The following is an 18,893-nucleotide window of genomic DNA, read 5'->3' on the forward strand; positions in this document are numbered from 1 at the left end:
TTTGTTTTTTTTTTGTTGTTGTAATAATTGTGGCTTCTCTTTAGCCGCTATTTCAGGTCTGCTACATTAATGCATGCCATTAACCAATTGTATGATCTGTAAACTATTATACTTGAATTTGTGGCTGAGTAGAATCACCCAAGCTCTAAACTGCACTGTTCCTCTTTTCCCTTTTCAATTTTCAGTTTTCCTTCCTAAATCTAGTAAGCTATTTACACGTAAACATTTCTTTCTAAACATTTACTCAAAGATTAATGCAGTTAAAAAAACAGTTCCCATTTTCAAGAATGTCATAACTGTATGATTTCATGTTAAATCTGTAGGAAAGCAAGCTTTGTAGTTCAGTTGAGAGAAATTTTATTGCAATTTTTTTATAAATATACAGCAGTGTATGGATTTTTATAGATGGCTGTTGAGAAATACTGTTGTGGTGTGAAAACTGACACTCTTGTCCTCAGTGGTGCTTAAGCTCAAATGATTGTGGAAGGTGATGATGATGCTTTCAAAAGTCAAAAATATTTTATTATTCTTGCTACAATTAGAAATAACTTCTGTATTTCCCAAGTTGTTGTTGTGGTAAAGAGTTAGTTACTTCATAGGTGTAAATTTCTGATGAGGTGAAAAGATGTGGTTTGTTTTTTTTTTTCTAAATTCTAGTAAGTGTTCACTAGTAAAACTTCGTGGTGACTGTAATATTTGAAACTATTCAAACTTTTTTGTTGATTATTTTAAGCTGAGCATTCTTTTGAACTACTGTCTCAAATGATGCGTTATTTAGTTGTGGATTTCAAGGAGAGGTAGAAGCAGGATAACTAAATTTACGTTCAGGAAAGAAGGGATTTAGTAGTGTATGTATTTTAAAGGGTTTTTTTTATTGTAGTTGTTTTTAATTTACTAGAAAGAGGTGTGAAGATCAACTTGTAGTTGATCAACAAGTAGTTGTACAAATACTAGTATAATTGCATGAATTACTAAATCACTATGTAACCAAGGTATTATTTCTCCCTCAGACTTGGTATGTACCTTATAACATGTATTTGTAGTTGATTTTGAAGTACTTTATCGTAAGGCTTATTGAATTGAAGTGTTTGTATACTTCTCCTGTTTTATATATTTAGCTGAATCAGCCAGTTAGACCGTTCTGATGAGTGATGGAAACTCCCTGTATAAAAAAAGGAATGCCAGATTGATTGCTTCTATACCAAAACTACTCCTCTGTTTTTTTAGTATTTTTATTTACTCAATTTCTGATGGCATCCTTGTACTTAATTTCTTACATTCACCGAGTTTCTGTCTATAAGGAAGAGGCTCATACTGCTGTGAATATAGTTACAAAATGGCAAATTGGTACTCGTGTATTTGCACATCTTGTAGATTATAAAAGTAAATGCAATTTATCCTGCAGCAGTGATGTGCATTCTCTGAAGTGTCAGAGCAGTAGACTTTACTAGTATACTTGTAGCATGGTGGTCAGCTAGTAGTTCAGTTCTAGCTCGCGTAAACCCAAAACAACTATTTGCAGTAAGACTTCTATTGTAGATGTCTAATTCACAGAGAGAAGAGTGTTCTAATCTTCTATAGATGTGCATCTACACAGAGTAAAACTGACAAGTTTTTCTTGTATGGACAGCTGGAAATGAAATACGTCAACATGGTCTTGATAAAATAACTGGATTCTTGGCAATGCTTTTTGTTTTCTGGGAGTTACCTTCTATTACAGATTACCCTAGTCAAACTGTACTCTGACCTTGGAAGATGAACTTGATGAAATCAAATTGCTGTGCAAGAACTTAAAATGAATTTTATTCTTCCTCGAATTTGTCGCAGAAAAAAATGAAAATGAACTTTCTACTTTGAGAACTTTAGAGACCATTTATTTTTAATGTAAACACATTCAGTTATGATTTAATTATGGTCTTAGTGGATTTAATTATGCCCTTTGTGTGCCTTCTAGAATGTATTCTACAAAATTCAGGATTAGTGTGCTTAAAATTTATAAGTTAATCTGTGAAACATACAGGACACAACTGCATTTAAAAGTTAAATTTGGAACTTAAGGTAGATGAGGTCCAAGTGACTACCAGTTCTTGTTATTAAGGCGTTGCAGCCTAGGGTTCAGTTTGCTGGTAGAATTTCATATAGAAATTTCTCTAAATGACAACAACATACTTGTTTTGGGTGGAGAAGACTGGAGTTTAATTTACAGCGTTTCTGGTACCTAGCACAAATAAAAGCAAAGTTGCCTAATTCACAGCAACTCTTATCAGGATGACAGTTTTAATATATAAAGAATTTTATAAGCTGATGTACAAATATTATGCTTCTGTAATTCAGCAACACTCTTATTAAGATCCATCTTAATCTTGCACTTCTAATCTTTTGGTCTTAAATTTATCGTACTTTGTTTTCATTCCTATGCAAGGTAAGTAAAATAAAAGTTTGAAATTTTTTTTCTGTGTTTGTGATGGTCCTGTTCAGAATTCCTGTATTCAGCAACGTGTTCGTAGGGGCAGATGAGACCTTTCTGTCAGAGGTAATATGGAGCTAAATGTGGGGAAAAAAAGCTGCCTACAATTTTGGTTTGGCTTCAGCTTTACTAGGTTACCCATCGTATCTTAAAGCGCATCCCCAGCAGTCCATTTTTAGTTGCATTCTATCTATAGTAAATGTTTTATCACTACTACACGCTTCAGTTAAAAATAGCGTGTGCCTGTTTATATTTGTATTCAGTTAAATTCAGGTATGTCTCTATAGAATGATCTTCCTTAGACAATCTCAGAAATACTGTTTGATGTCTCGCACGTAAGAAATATCTAAACACTTGGCCTGAAGACTGCCCTGGTATTGTTTTATAATGATGAACTTAAGGGTTTAGTTGCCATTTTAATAATGGTGGTGTTTGGATTTCCTCCAGACAAGTTTTAAATAATACAGGATGTAGTAGATGTAGAAATGAGGGCTTGAATTGTACATAATATGAAGAACACAGTTGCAGAAAGTACATTAAGGAAAGGGCTTGCCAAACTTTGCAACAGCTGAAATTTCCATAGCGTTTGAAGTGCAACTCCATTTGCAGTGTTCAGAACTGTTCAGCCTTGAGGTGACATAGCTTAATACTTCTTATTCTAGCAAGATGTGGTACTGACTTCTAAATAAAAGCCATTAGTCTCAGCAGTGAGCCCATGTGTCCAGAAATGGTAGAGATCCAAAAGGATTTCAGATGTGCAAATGTATGTCGGAGCAGGCATATCCTCCGCTTCTCTCATCCCGTTCTGACAGCAAAGATGAACGTGACTCTTTCCGTTGCTTTTTCAGACAACTGTCATTTTAGTCTTGCCTATGTTGAGTTTCAGTTGCTAAATCTTGGCTCTTACTGTTAGTAAATTACTAGATAGATTTTTCTTTGCACTAGTTTAAGTCAGATGGAGATAGGAGTTAATGTTTAGAATTCTTCACTGACTGTATCAATAAACTTCAACTTCCCTAATGTTTCTTTCTTTGCAAGGCATAGAAACAGACAACTTTTGTCCAAAACCTTCAGAATATGAAGTTATCTGAAAGTATGCTCTGTGATCGGTCAAAAAGAGGAGTAGCTACACTTCAGCTGTATAGTGGAGTATATTGAGGGCCAGGTCTCTAGTGTTTGTTCTGACTTCTTTGTTTCTCATTTAAATATGTTTGGGTGAGTTTGTTTATTGAAACCTCCCACCCCTACCCAGCAGACATCTGCTTGCCTATTGTTAGCAACTTGCTGTTTATACTGTGCTTTTAATTTAGGTTATCTTGATTATAAATAGCCCTTTTAGCTTGATTAAATTTAGAATTAAAGTTTTGTTGTATTTCAGGGTGAACTTTAGTGCTGTTATGATGTCCCATCAATCTCTTCAGTAAAAAGATTTTGTGCAGTCTAAAACTATTGTTTTTATTTTCCTTAGTTTATTTGTAGGAAGAATATTTTGGTGACTACACAGAAATGCTTTTTGTTTGTTTTTTAATAGTGGATGTAGCCCTGAAAGATGAACTAGTGATTATTTTTTCCTACTCTTCTGCTACTATCTACAAATATCTGATAATGGGTTTATTAATGTTTGGTGTGCTGTAGTCTGATTTGCAGTCTAATAAACAGGCTGTGTATGAGCTTGGGTGAAAAGAGCTATAATCCAAACAAGTTGTTTTAAAATTAAATGGTATATTTAGAACCAGGTGAACTTCACATATATACTCATCTATGCTAACTTGCCTGTAGCCTTTTGTACCACAGGTAGTGTTTATTTTGGTATTCTGAGAATTCTTTGCAAGTGCATCTATTTTTCCCTCTGCTCTTTTTAAGAATATAACTAAGAATTACTTTAAAGATGTGTGTTAGCAAGACTTTGAGTCAGTGTAGCTACATAGTTTCAACTTCCATCTAGATGTTTTAAAAAACCCACAACCTCTTGGATTTTTTATTTTTAAAGATAAATATGAATTAAAAATACAATTCCACCCCTGCCTTGCAAGTTCTTAGTGTTTTAATATCCACTGGCCTGTGATTTTGGTTTCTGCTTTCTGGTATTTATTTAGGAGAGGTAGATGTTGGTTTTACTCACTGTAGGATTTGATTAAGAGTACACATTTGTTTGTGTTTTGATATATGTAGATCCCTTATAGTTAACAGTGTTGTTAGAGAAATTGAATCTTTGGAGAGAATGTTTTAGCTATCTATTAGTAATTTTGGTTTTTGGTCTTCCCAAGTTTAGCACTGTATCCCAGAACTCAATATATTTCACACTTTAACTTAATTTTGCTTTTTTTAAGTTTTCCTGCTTTAAAGGAATATGTTAGAGGTCTTCATGAAAGTTGCTTTTAGCAATTTAGGCAGCTTAAGTTACTTTAAGTCTGTAAGGCTGACTGGTATCTGTTGACATATATTAGAATATACTTATCATAATCTCTTGCGCATATGGATCTCAAGCTACAAATACTGAGAAGGGATAAATTTGCATTGTGTGTGCCAGGTAATCTGGATGTTCATAACTTTCCAAGTGTATCTTTTTGGTTTTTTGCCTGTGCGTTCCCCAAGTGTAAATGGGGAAAGTGTGGCAATTCTTGCCAGGAAAAATGTTTTCACTTTCTCCAGGCTTAAAGAAGAATTATTATTCTGCTGTTGAGGGAAGTGAGTTTTTTATTTGACTTGACTTTTTCACAGGAGTGCATGGAAATGCTGTTTCTGCATTTTGTAAACTCCAGATAATTGTGTGGTGAGCTGAATATGTATCTGTAGGTCACTTGAGGAGATTATTCTCCTAGTTCATACGTTCAGAATTGGAGGAGCACTGTGATTACAATCCTTGTTTAAAGTTAATGCTCAGTTTCATTCTGATGTGTTGTTTTCCTGTAAGTTCTCTATAAATTGATGTGAATAGCTGGTTAACTTGTTTTTTGCCTATGACCTTTATCTATTTCAGACTTCACTTTGGGTTTCATATAAGCTCTACTGAAAATCAGTTCCTTTTCTTCTGATCAGCATGACAAGGCTCTGTGCTCTGTTCCTCCCGTGGCTAGAGCTGTAACATGTTTAAGAAGAGGAGCTTTGTTGCTTAATCTTCTCTTCTGCTACGCCACAGTGGCTAGCCTTGAACTTTGCTCGTGTGTTTATGTTCGTGTCTACTTGGGATACGGTTTTTGAGGATGGTAGTGAAAATCTTAACGGGAATATAATTTTGGTTGCATCTGAAATACACTATGGCTTTTGATGGGTACATATGAATAAGAACAGTCAGTGTAGTTTTTCCTGTAGTTCATCTGTTTTATGGTTATGTTTTCAGAAATATAAATGTTTAGAAATAGTATTTTATTTTAGAACTTCTATGAAGTGCTCCAAGATTCTTTAATGAAAAGATCCTTATACTACCAGTATTAGGCATAATCAGATATCTTGAGGACGGATCATAAACAAGGACCATCACTTGTTTAAAGGGCCATGTGGAAAAAAGCTTGAAGAATTTGATATGCATGCCCTTCTAGTTTTGTTGAGGAGAAAAAAGAAGTTCCACTTGCAAAATAAGCAAGTGTTTTCTATTTGTTGCAATGGGAAAATAGGCAGCCTTTGATTTTTAAAAATTTTTTTCTTCTCCCCCCTGTAGAACAACAGTCTCTATTTGGGTATGCTCCGAGCCATGCTGTGTTGTGCCTTTCTCTTGTTACTAGTGTGTGGTAGAGTTTGGTATCTGATTCTGTTTCTCATCCAATTGTCTAGAAATATTCTGAAGCACAGTGTTTGCTTTTTTTAATCCTATCTTCTATATAAATACATGTCAAATTTGGTTCTATTCAATTTAAATCATGTGTAGGGAAAAAATTGTCTTTAAAATCATATTTACCTTTTATAAAGAATTGCAGGGTAGAATATCTGGTAAAAATCAGTAAAGAATGTAGACCGTGGGTTAATAAACTCTTTACTGTTGAAATAAGAGAGATTTTTTCCCCCACTTCAAATTTACAGAACAGTGCACAGTATAAGGATATAATTTTATAAGCTTAGGTAGCTGAATAATTTACATAGTTTAAAAAAAACAAAACAAAGCCACCTTAAGATGTGCTGTTTAAACAAGGAATTTTTGTGTTGACCTATACAAAGTTTAGACTGGCTTGATGTATAGTTGAAAGATCTAACTAGAATATTCATGTAAAGAAACCACCTTGCAGTTGAAGTTTATTAATCGTTGTCTTCTCAACATTGACAATTTCCTGTAATGGGAAACGGTGTTTATTTTTAATTACTTGAAAAGGAATTTTGGCTGCCCAAATCCTTGATGTAAAAGCTGAAACTTTCTTTAATGTGGAGAGGTCTCACTCAATAAAGAGGACCATAAATTCCTGTTATTTTTAACCACGTCATAATGGTACTGGATCCATGGTTATCTCAGTAAATAGTAACCAATTTTATTAAGCTGTTTTAGTACTATTTCTGAATTTTCAAGCATGATCATGAAACAAGCCACTGAAAAGGGAGGAAGATATCTGAAAGTGGAGTTGCTTGTTTGTTTTGTTGCGTGCTTCACAGAATGTGTGATACGAAAGTTTTTTCACTGTTTAAATCAAAATTGTTTTAAGAAAGAAAATTGGGGGAAAAGGGAATTCTGCTGTACGCATCTGAAGGGATTTCTGTCTTGATCAATGGTTGGTGGATTTACTGTTTCCAATGGGAACCTGAACTCTGTGTAATTTTATATTCTTTAAGGTTCTGTTGTGTGTCATATTTAAAGTCCTGACTGACATCTCACGCTTGAATCTCTTGCTTCTCATATGATTTAAGACCTGTGCTACCTCTTGTATTTTAATTTGGAAACCCAGAAATAAAAAAAACCTTTTGACCTAAATCACAGGTAATTTAAAAATTTAAATGGGATTCTGCTGCTCAGAGAGTTACCTGTAGTACTCAAGTTCTTCAGATAATCTAATAATGGGTGTAGAGGATGACTCTGCACCCAAGGGACCAAGGTTGGACTAGCAGAGCATGTACGGAGGGAGGTCTTGGATGTATGGGTGAATCTGGTTGGGGTTTTTACATGCTTCTGACTGTCTTGGGTAAATTTCTAACTTCAGAATATCTCTTCAAAGCTCTATTTGCCATATTACATTTGGGTGAATGACTAAAAGTTTGGTTTAGATAATTTCAGAGATGCCTTGGGATACCACTGTGTATCTCTTTTATTATTTTATTTTTTTATTCCCGAGTAATGTATTTTTCATGCAGTATTATCACCTTTTGTGTAGTTCATGGGGGAAAAAGCTTGGAAGGTCAAACATTCTTTTAGCTTTGTGTTGAAGAACACGAGGCAGGTGCATGTAGTAATTTCTTTCTTTTAGAACATGCAGCTTGAGTTTTCAGAATGTCTTTTGAGGGTGTGGTTCAACAACATCTTCCAAAAGCTGAGCCTTTGTTTGAAGAAATCTGGAATTACTTTACTTCATGTAAAGTGGAAATGAAAAAGGTTTTTAGGATTTTTAGCTCTTGCTGCTTGTCCATGCAGGAAGGAATCTGTCCTTTTCCCCTCCTGTAATATTATTTATACTGATACTTAAATTGGTGTAACTCTGATCCCCTGTTGGAACTGTAGAATTTAGAGACTGTGTAACACTCTGCTGTATTTTGTGCAATGGTTATAAAAGATTAAGTCCTGGGAGGTAGTAGAGGAGAAACGGGGCAAGTATGCCTCTTCTCTCAACTGAGTCGGAGGCTGCAGGTTTTCCCGGTTGCATCATCTTTCCCTTGTTTGTAGCCCAGTGTGGAACAGGAGCTTCTTCCTCTCCTCAGACCAAGTTCCTCACCGATTCATCTTCTGCTTCAGCATTTGTTACTGGTTACAGCGTATAAACAGACTGTCCTTCTCTCTCTCTCTCTCTTTTTTTTTTTTACTTCGCTGCCTTTTAGTGTTATTCCTATCCCTGGTTTTGTTCTGTGATGTAACATGCTTTTGGGGTGCAAGCAGTTATATGAAATTTGGAGCTATTGATTATGGATACCTTTATGGCAGACAAAAATTACTTTGACTGTTAAAAAGAGCTTAAAAAACCCCATAAAATAACTCTTAATCTATGTTTTTCTGTGTTTAAATACCAGACTTGCCTGTTTTAAGACCTGAGACTATGCTCTTTGCGTGGGCTTTAGAGTTGCCTCTATTTGTAAAAATTGAGCAACTTTTCCATGGAATGGTCCAGTTGCATTTATTCTGAATAGCGTAGATTTGGATATATTTAGCTTCAGTTAGCCCAGTAAATTCACTTAGCATGTAAACTGGGGTGACAGAGTACAAAGAAACAGAAAAATAGAATGTAAAGAGCCTGTAAGTTGAATTTCCTGCTGAAGGCATGTATCTGTCCTCATTGAGTATTACTTGCTTAAACAAGTTTGAAATTATAAGACTGAAGTGTTCATCACTTGGCAAAAAAAAAATATATATATATATAAAATAGGAGAGCACTGAGGGGGAAGTACATGTTGATGCTTGTTTAATGAGAGTGGCTTGGCCAGCCTTTTTGAGATATTCCCAAGCACTCCCTTTTAACATAGTGTGAAAAACGTACTTTACAACTACTAGCCACAGAACTAAAGCTGACGACTAGAGGCCAAGATGAATGATTAGAATAGGGCAGGGCAATGCCTCAGCTGCTGCTTACAGTTTTTGCCTGCAGAAGTATCTTGTCGCTGAAATAATCGTGCATGATGGAGCTTGTCCTGGGTCTATTTCTAAAAAATAGTGAAGTATTAGTCATGTGAGGATTATTTTTTTTTAAACACACTAGAACGCAGTATTTAGGATTAAATAATTTTTAATTCATAAAAGTCACAGGAATTTAGTATTAAATGTCAGCTGAGCCAGAATTGTGCTATTTCTTGTGAATGCAGTATGTTTAGAATTGATATACAGAAAAATATATTACTTTTTTTCTTGCCCAAGGAAACTGACAGGTCAACGTTGTTTATTACTTAAAAGATCTTGCTACAGCTTTTGTAGTGGCTGCGTAGCCTCTGTAATGGGGAGTGTCCCAGGAGAAATACTGAACTTGTTAAAATTTTCTCAGCGTATCTTGCAGTTGTTTTACAGTTTGGCATTTTTGAGGAGCACTGTATGCTGTGAAATCCTGTATGGGATCCCAGAAAATCTTGACCAACTTTATGTGGAGAGGCAAAACTTCAATGAAATCTCTATAGTGTCATATTAAAGATGGAGACTGGTTTTGTCCCATACCTTGTCAAACTGGTAATGCAAGATTCTTCCTCTTTAATTAAGTACAACTGTATTCTCCTTTTGCCATAGTGGGTATGGGTGTGGGTAGGTTTCTTCACTGACATGGACTCCAAAAATGGAGATGCCTAAAGCTACAACTAAGAAGTTGTGCTACTACTACTTACTGTATTAGTTACTAATCAAAATAGACTAGGCTAGGGGTGCAGGAATGTGGTAATTCATATAGTGAAACTTGTAGAATTCACTGACTCAGAGTGTAACTGAGGCATTTGTTTTTCTAATGCCCCCCAAGTACTGTAAACTCACTTCTGTGTTAAGGTAAACTATTCTTCTGGAATATTGGTACTTGGACTGGTACAGTATTGGAAAGGATTACTCTGTTACTGACCAGTCTCAACAGTTACAGTTCTGCACAGAGTAGCCAGACATGTCCCAAGTTGAAAAGCCTGTTTTTCAATGATGACTAAAGTTTGCCTGATACATATTTTAGCTGATCTTGTACATTTTCTTGAATAAGCTTGGTATGGTTTTGAATACTTTTGTACCCTATCTGCTCTTTAGGGATGTATTCATGTACATCCAAGAGCAGCTAAGGTGGAACTCTTTGCATAACCACCACAATGAAAAGATTCTAGCCATGGATGGAAGAAGGCTTTCTGCCACCATTGCATATGAATAGATGCTAAGTTTCATGCAAGTCTGAAGAACGCTTCTATATTTCCTATGCTTGCTGGTAGGCAACTGTTACCTTACAGCTGTTGTAATGGTTCTACTTTTGGCCTTCCTTACTCAGAAGATTCACAATGTTGCCTGAGTAGGCATAACATTTTAAAAGTAGTTTACAAAGACAAAAGAAGAAAATAACTTGAAACTAGTGTTTCTTCTGTTTGCTTCTTAATCCTCTGTGCATGCTGTTAAGTTGCAGGGTTTGCCCCCCCAGTTGAGTATTTGGAGAAAAAAAATAAGTACTTTTGTATAGTTGTTCACTGGTTTGATATGTAATCTTTGATCCACATCTGTAGCTTTAAAAGTAGTTTACAAGTCTATGTTAAAAAGGCTATGGTAAAATTGGGTTGTGTCCACTCTGGGTTATCTGAAAATATACCCTGTATGATCTACCATACTTTGAACAAGCTTCAGATGCTGGCAGTGATTTGTTAAGGTTGATGAAAGGATTAACAAACTACCTGGAGATATTATGGATTCTTAATCTTTCAATGATAGCAAGGCTGGTTGCCCTACAGGAAGATGCTTAGCAAACTGCAAGTTGTTAGATCTAAAGAGAAGTAACTGGAGGAAATTTTCACGAAGTTGTTTAAACAAGTCAGTTCTCTTTCCTTAATTTCACAGACCTACAAAAAGGTTGGTTTAACACTGAAGAAAATAGGATGCAGCTGTAGCTTAGTTTTGACTTCCAGCATGTTACCAGCAAACAATCTTGTAGATGTCACTTGTTGCATATGTGACTGAGCTACTCACTGTGTTGTACGTAGATCTAATTAATGGTGGAACTTGGAAGATGCTCAGAGATTGGCACGTGTGCCTTGCAGTGCAAAGCACAGTATATAATCAGGGATTGTTTGCTGTCCAGTGATGCACAAAGATACATTTTTGCATGAGGCTTTGCCCCTAGTTTTGCATACATAACAGCACTGTTTTGCTGGGTTTAGAGAAAATTAAACTCAGAGTATAGGCAGTAATGATTTTGCCAGTCTGGGTGGTTTACACAGGCTGTAGTTAATGATTTGAGTGTAGGTGGCTCCAGTTTGCCTGCCTTCAACCTATGCTTTGCTCTGTGTACTAGAGTTTGCAGGGTCACTTTCCAACCTGTTCTGTAGCATGTATAAAGCTTGAGCGTTGATTAGTGTGGTGGAAGGAAGACCTCTGATCCCTCAAGGAGTTAGAGGCTGGATCCAGCCATGTTTGGGTTCTGGTACTTTTACCCCCTGCCCCCCCCAGCCCAAATAGGAAATGTCTATTGGAAATGTCTGTCAGAAATGTGTTAGATCAGGGAGGGGAAGCTACAGGAGGGAGAACATGGAACTGATGTGTGTCTACCTCCCTTTTCCTGTTACTTCTGCATTCCTCTTGCAAAGCTGCCAAATACCACCCTTCTTCACTTATGTTTTCTTGCACTTCGACATGCAGCGCTTCCTGCAAGCTCCTAGCAATGAAGTCTAGATTTAGTGTTTTGTAGTTCAGGCTCAGTGAACACAGCACATAAATTTAAGCAACTCACTTGGGATGGTAACTGGAAACCTATTCATTACCATGGAGACTTGGTCTTACTATAAGCTTTTCCATTTTGCTCTTGGGCATGTGTTTGGTACCTACTGGCTGTGAGTTCTTTTGCTCATTGCTTGTCAAACGCTAGACAGTTGATTCTACTTTCAGCTCCAAAGAGGACTGGAAACAGTGAGTTTCATTCCAGAGCAGTAACATTATGCAACTGTAAACACTTTAAAACTTAATTGTCTGTTTAGAATGGAGCAGTGTTAATGACGAAGCCTAGATAGGTCAATCCAAGAAGTAAGCTTGAAGAATACCGTACTAAAAACAGAGGGCTGGAATGAAAAAGTTACTCAGATTTAGTATTAGCCACTGACCGTCAGCTGGCAGCAGTGTTCACTTGAGTGTTTTCATGCAGTGTTACAGTTTTTGCTGGAGAAAACAAAGGTATGGTTTTGTGTCAACGAAAATATAAACTACTGAGAGTTGACCAAAGGTGGTACTAAATGGTTTAAAGTATCTCAATGCCACTAGTTGGAATGTGAGATTTTTTTTTAGTAGTAAAGAAATCTGCACCTGTGTTTTGGTAGTGGTCTTCTGAGTTATAAACCATCTTATGTATAAGGAGAAATAGGAAAGGAGGTTGATACATTGTAGCTTATAATATATAATATATATATTCTCATTCTGGTGGGTATTTAGCTCTAGTTGGAAAAACAGCTACTTTGAGCACAAAAAACCTTTCAATGCTCTGAAACGCAAGACTGTGATGTAACCATATTTTAATATTACTTTACTTACATTCTCTTAAGTTGTTGGGGTTTTTGAGAACACAGGATAAAGTTATTTCATAAAACTGATTCTCTTAATGCTTGAAATATGTTTTATTTTTCCAGGTAAGAAAATCCAGGTTGCTTGATAGTTACTGGAAATTAATTTCAGTAGGTGAAAAGAAAAATATTTTTCTTTACACACTCTAGGTTGATTTTTCTCTTTTCCATTAGCACATGCCAGAGATATGGAAAGGTTGAAAGCAGCCTGATTTATTACGCGGAACAGGCAAAGCATAATTTGTGTTGGTTGTTTGTTGTTTCTTCTGGATTTATTGTTGTTAAAGTGTGTGTAACTGTTTTCTTGGAAGGCTGGATTTAATGGTTAAAACATGTCAGTTCAATTTTAACTCTACCCTTGAACTATTTCATAATTCTGACTGTGTCCCACTAAACTGGTGTGACTTAATAGGTACAAAAATGTGCTTGCTGGGAACTTCCAAATATATTTGGGATATTAGTCACTCTGTGCTGCCTAAACCCTTAGGTTTAAAATGAAATGACTATGAAATACACTGTTAAGCTTAGATATTTAGGTTTTCTTTGATTGTTTTGTTTAAGACTGTGTATTTGTTGTTATCATGCATGCATCATTTGGAATAATTGTGGGGTTTAGGTAGTGTAAATAACACGATGGAAACTTATCTCAGAGTCCATTGGTTTCCCAACCCTAATGGCCTGCACTTTCCCCAGTTCCTCTCATGCTCTCTTCAGCTTCTCGGATTTTTGAGTGGGTTGTTTGATGTGCAGGCTACAGAACAGAACGTCAACAGTAAACCAAAATATTACTTGGAGACTAAACAGAAATTCCACTCACGCCTTTCTGGCAGAGATGTTCCTAAACTTGCAACAGTTGCATCTTCATCCTTGTATTGCCAGAAGATACTACTTTAATAGTATTTAATATTTTCTTTGATTTTAAAATATGTTGCTTTTTTATATCTATCTTTTAAATAAGCTTTCTGATCATGTTGTTGCCTGTAATCCATGATCCCTTATGCACTCGAGTGGTGTTGCATTTTATTATGGAATAACTTTTTTTCTTGAGCAAATTCCAAGCAAATTGACAGTTCTTTGTCTGTAAATCATCCCTAATACACAGCTTATGTTAATAGACTTTAAGGGATTACTGCTGTTTCTTTCAAGTTTTTCCCTAAGTTAAATACTGTCTTTCCTGTTGTATAGCATTTACTGGTTCATCATGTACAATCTGTGGAATCTATAAATTATGCTTGTAATAACCATGAAGAGAACCTGCTCTCTGAAAGCTGTAATGTTCCTGGACTGAGATCTCACAAGGAACCAAGTGGCTGTCAGCTGGGACATCAGAAATGTATGGGCTTGACAGCTAGGCACCAGTTGATCCAACTTTTGGAAGGATGTTTATGTTGTGGCCTCTAAAATACTAAAGGTTGAAGGTCAGTTCTGAAGGTTGATAGAGAAGAAATGCTGTTTCTTGAAAAAATCATGGAGTTTGTGGACAAAAAAACCCCTCAGAGAATGTATTACTGAAAAAGAACAAAAAACTTCCTCAGTGTAGCTTTTTGTTGAGAGTATTTCTTGCAGCAATAGTGTCATATTTGGAATGATTCAGTTGATTCAGAAAATTACTTTATTCAGTGAACATTTCAGTTTAGTATTGAGTATGGGTGTTTGTCAGTATGTTCTAATCAACAGGGGACATTTACCTAGTATATTCAGCGCTCTCTGATTCTTGTAAGTGCTTTAAAATGCTTGAGTCCCATTCTTGTCAGTCCTCAGAGTTGGGTGTTTATTATTTTGATGGCAGCCAGAAGCAGAGCACAACTTTGTTCTGATTTTCTGAGTCTTCTCCTTAATTACAGAAAAGTAATGCAGCTTTGTGGATAAGTAGAAAAGTTTCTTAGGATTTTCCTTTTTCCTTTAATTCTTTCTGTACATTCATCTAATGCCAAGGAAGAAATTATGAGATCTCAAACTTTTTTGAGATGATAAAATTGCGAGTAGTTTCTCTCCTTTTGAACTGCTTGAGGAAATCACAAATTGTCTACTGTTGAAGGTAAGTCTTAAAACTAGAAAGGACATGTCTTCTGGCAGTCTCAACTGAAACTAAGGACATTCAAGTGTTCTTTATTAGGCAGCTTATGGGACTCAAAGCAACTATACTTTGTCAAAACAAACAGCAGTGGGGGTATTAGGCAATGCCAGAAATACGTGTCAGTCTGTTTATGCAGCAGCAATATAAATTCCTGTGTACATTGTTCTTTTTTGGGTCATCTGACAGTGTGATGGTTCATGTCATAATTATGATATATTTGTGCTACAATTTATATTTGCATAGAAGTATGCAGTGGAATAGAACTGTATGTTCTATAATCATTTGAAGAGTGAATAGACTTCCTTTCAAATATACAGCTGTTCTTTAGAAGATGAAGCTCATACATGTCTTAAATAAGAAAATGTGTATAATACTATACAGTAACTTTAAGTTGAGAAAGGATGACAAAACAGTGTCTGGTAGTGTTTAGTGCTCTCTTTTTCCTGTTCTTAGGACTTGCAGTAGAGACTGGAAAAATATGGAATGTTCCATGTCAGTCTGACATCCTTTGGAGAATTGTGTAATGTCAACGCGTGTGAATTTTGATGTTGGCATTCTGAGGATTTTTTAAATTATTTTGAAAAAGGCAAAAACACCACCAAGAAAATAAGTTCATACCAAGCTCTTTTATGAACACTTTGAGTCTATTAGTACTTCTAGTAGTTTCAGTAGTGCTTAACTATGGAATACATAAAGAGAAGTAGGGAAGGCCAGTGAAGAACTGCAGCTTCAGAACCGTGTTCTGGTTTTGCTCGTATCGGAGCAAAAGGGATGTGCACCATCAATTGCCTGGGAGTCCTGGAAGGAGTTCACTGTATCTGTGATGGTGATATTACTATCTTTTTCATAACAACCTTTAAAAGTGTAATACATTAGTAATTCCAAAGGAGTTCACTGTAGGTACATGTTGCACAACAGTATTTTTTGTCTTTTGTCACATGTATGGTTTAGGGTAAAGTTTACCAAATTAATCTCAGAATTTGCAGGCAGTGTCTTTTTGGCTATGTCTGCTTATTTTAGCTGCACGTTAGAATTTGCAGATGTGCTAGTGTAATTAGTTGTTATGTCCTTTTATTTTTAAGCATGTGCTTTCTGTCAGTTTGAATTTTACTGCAAAACAGCTCCATCATAAGTTTTTTATTTGATATGCAGCTGCTGTCTATTAAGCAGTATATCTTGCAGAGGCTGGAAAATTTAGAGAAGCAGCATTTGTGCACACAGTGTGCTTCCCCAGTATGTTGTTCTCAGTTGGCCATTTGTCTTGTTCATCTTGTCTTGATCATAGCCTGTTCAGCTGTACTCATCTACTGTTTATTAGACAGGACTCTCTTGTTTATTAGAGTGTTTTCCTTATTTTAGACAATAGAGAAGACTATTTACTACCATTTCAGTGTTTTCTTACACAAGTGCTTCTGAAGTGTTCACCAGCCATTGGAGTGACTATGTGTATTTATTTTTGCATCCTAAGTTGCACTGATGAACTGAGGTTTTTTCCCCATTTCCTACAAAGCCCTCTTCTAAAGCATGGACTTGTTCACATTCATGCTTACTGTTAATAATAATTTCTAATGTGGTTCAGATTACAACTTAAATTTTGCCAGAGTAAGCAGGTAGGTAAGGTTAGGCTCAGTATTTGTTTATAAATGTGGTGTGTAGCTGTATCTTATCCAGAGTACGCTCCCTGAGTTGATACAGTGAAATGCCTTTTATGTTGAGTATTTTTAGTGAGGCTGTTGATAGAGTGCAAATACTTTAGAACATAGTAGGTCTTCCAGGTATATGGTACAATCATGTCTTCCTGACAAAAACTCAAAAAATTAGAAATATATTCTTTAAATTTGACTAATCGCAATGTTCAGAAATGTTCAAATAAACATGCAGTAACTGCTGTGAGTTAGCTTAATTCCTGTTTTCTGATGGCTTTTCACTCTGTGCACTATTTCACTTTCATTCAGTTGTGTTTGGTGAAGGCTTTTTTGAATTTGAAGGGAAAGCTTTTTGAGGGCTTTGAGCCCAAGGACTCAGCTTCTAGAAAATTCCGACTCTAATCCTCCCAGATTCCTAGCAAGACTATGGGGAAGGGCTGTTTCAGTTCTGTTCAGTGAGATTTGAAAGTAGGTATAAATGCAATTCCTGTATGTAGCTTAAGTAGATAAATACCATAAAGGTCTGAGTCCTCCAGTGGTGAAGCTTCAAGGATGCTGTATTACTATGAAGAAGTAACCTGTATATTCTGGTAAATGCCAGGGGTATGCATTGTCTGGGTTAAATATTGACTTGAAATTTGCCTTGTTTTGCTGGGTTCTGTTTTTGCTTAGTGCTCTGTTTTTTCGTGTCTCCTTCAGAAGTCATTTAAAAAGACCAACCAAACAACAACTTTTTAAAACAATAACAAAGTACATTACAAACAGGTTTTTCCCTTTGCTTACCAGGGATACCCCAATTCAGATAATTGCCTTGAGACAAACAAGTTCTCAAAAGTACTGGTCAAACATCTTTTATCTTTACATTTGACAGTGTAACGGTTTTAAGTGTTTGAACTTAAGCCTGCTTAGCATGACTAATACAACTGTCTTGACTTTAGACATCTGAAATGAATACTTCAAGAAATCATGTCAAGTGTTCATATGAATCTACTCTCACTATATCCCAATACTTGGTGTGCTTACATTTCTGTCTGGTTTATTTCAGGAATTTGCAGCGCTTACAAAAGAGCTAAATGTATGCAGGGAGCAGCTGCTTGAGAGGGAAGAAGAAATCGCTGAACTGAAAGCAGAAAGAAATAATACGAGGGTTAGTTCCTTGTCTTCAAGATTACCATTGTTAAAGCGTCCAACTACATGGAGAAAAATTTTGAATGTTGAATTTGAAAAGCCAAAAGTATTTTTTTCCCTGATATTTGCATGTGAATCCCCCTGGACATGTGAATGTGTGTTAAGAAAGTTTGGAAGCTTATGCACAGCTCCAAATAATGCTGTGGAGAATCAGGAAAAACTTGTAAGACTGCACTGCTATCTGTCATTCAGCTTTCTTCTTGTTAAAGTTTTGTAATCATACAACACCCGAGATCAGCAGAATAGAGCGGGCAAGCTGTCGTGATCTGTTCCAGCAGCTTACGCTACTGCCAGCAGAACAGTTGTCTCTGATTTAGAGCATTTCCTGTGTGTATCCTTCTGACAAGCATGCAGTTCCTCAGAGTGGTGGTGGGACTGAAAAGACCTGGCTGAGTAGAAAGCTCATTTAAAAGCTAGACTGAAAGAGAGGGGTAGGAAATGCGTTATATCACTTCTAACATGGGTGAAATGTTAAAAGCAGGTCCTTACGTTTGATGCAATAGTCATTTGCTCTCAGGTTTGAAGTTTAGTACTCAAAACTCAATGTTTTAGGAGGCAAAGTTTTCTGCAGCTATGCCAAACAGGAGTAAACATTGTTCCTTCTTTTTTGTTTTAGCTATTACTGGAACATTTGGAGTGTCTTGTCTCCAGGCATGAGCGATCTCTCAGAATGACAGTTGTAAAGAGACAAGCTCAGTCTCCAGCAGGAGTTTCTAGTGAAGTAGAAGTTCTCAAAGCACTAAAATCTTTATTTGAACACCACAAAGCCCTAGATGAAAAGGTAATGAAATATGGTAGCTAACATCTTCTCATCCTGTGCCCTCTTTCTTATGTGTGGACCATGCAGTTGTTCATACTCAAGTTGTAGAAGTCAGGTTCCCTGAACTTTTCTCCGCTTTAAGTTAGTGGCTTTGCTATAACTGCATTAGTAACTGCCTTCTGAAATAAACATACTGCACTAAAGCAAGGTGCTGTATTTTATTCTAGAACTTCATTAACTGTGCTAACGTGAACTTTCAGGGGCGATGTATTTGTTGTAGAAATGCATACATGTGCTTACTTTTATAATATCAGGATTTAGCCTTTTGATTATCTACTACAAGAAATGGACTAGAGAGAACAGGAGGAGAGGAATCTGCTAACACTGTGATAGAAACTAAAGCTCAATTAAAGGAACTCCGCCCTTTAG

The 18,893-nt window shown here is 36.2% G+C and overlaps 1 protein-coding gene across 3 annotated transcripts in view; it reads left to right on the plus strand.

The window, feature by feature from the left end:
• The window catches only part of PPFIA1 (PPFI scaffold protein A1), a 58,611-nt gene that overhangs the window by 3,952 nt on the left and 35,766 nt on the right, over positions 1 to 18,893 (plus strand). For all 3 annotated transcript variants that reach the window (XM_075755394.1, XM_075755392.1, XM_075755393.1), the window contains exons 3-4: positions 17,562 to 17,663; positions 18,321 to 18,485. In XM_075755394.1, coding sequence (XP_075611509.1) covers positions 17,562 to 17,663; positions 18,321 to 18,485 — 267 coding nt within the window. The remainder of the gene's footprint in view (positions 1 to 17,561; positions 17,664 to 18,320; positions 18,486 to 18,893) is intronic.

The sequence above is a fragment of the Balearica regulorum genome, chromosome 5 (assembly GCF_011004875.1).
Source record: "Balearica regulorum gibbericeps isolate bBalReg1 chromosome 5, bBalReg1.pri, whole genome shotgun sequence".
Lineage (NCBI taxonomy): Eukaryota > Metazoa > Chordata > Aves > Gruiformes > Gruidae > Balearica > Balearica regulorum.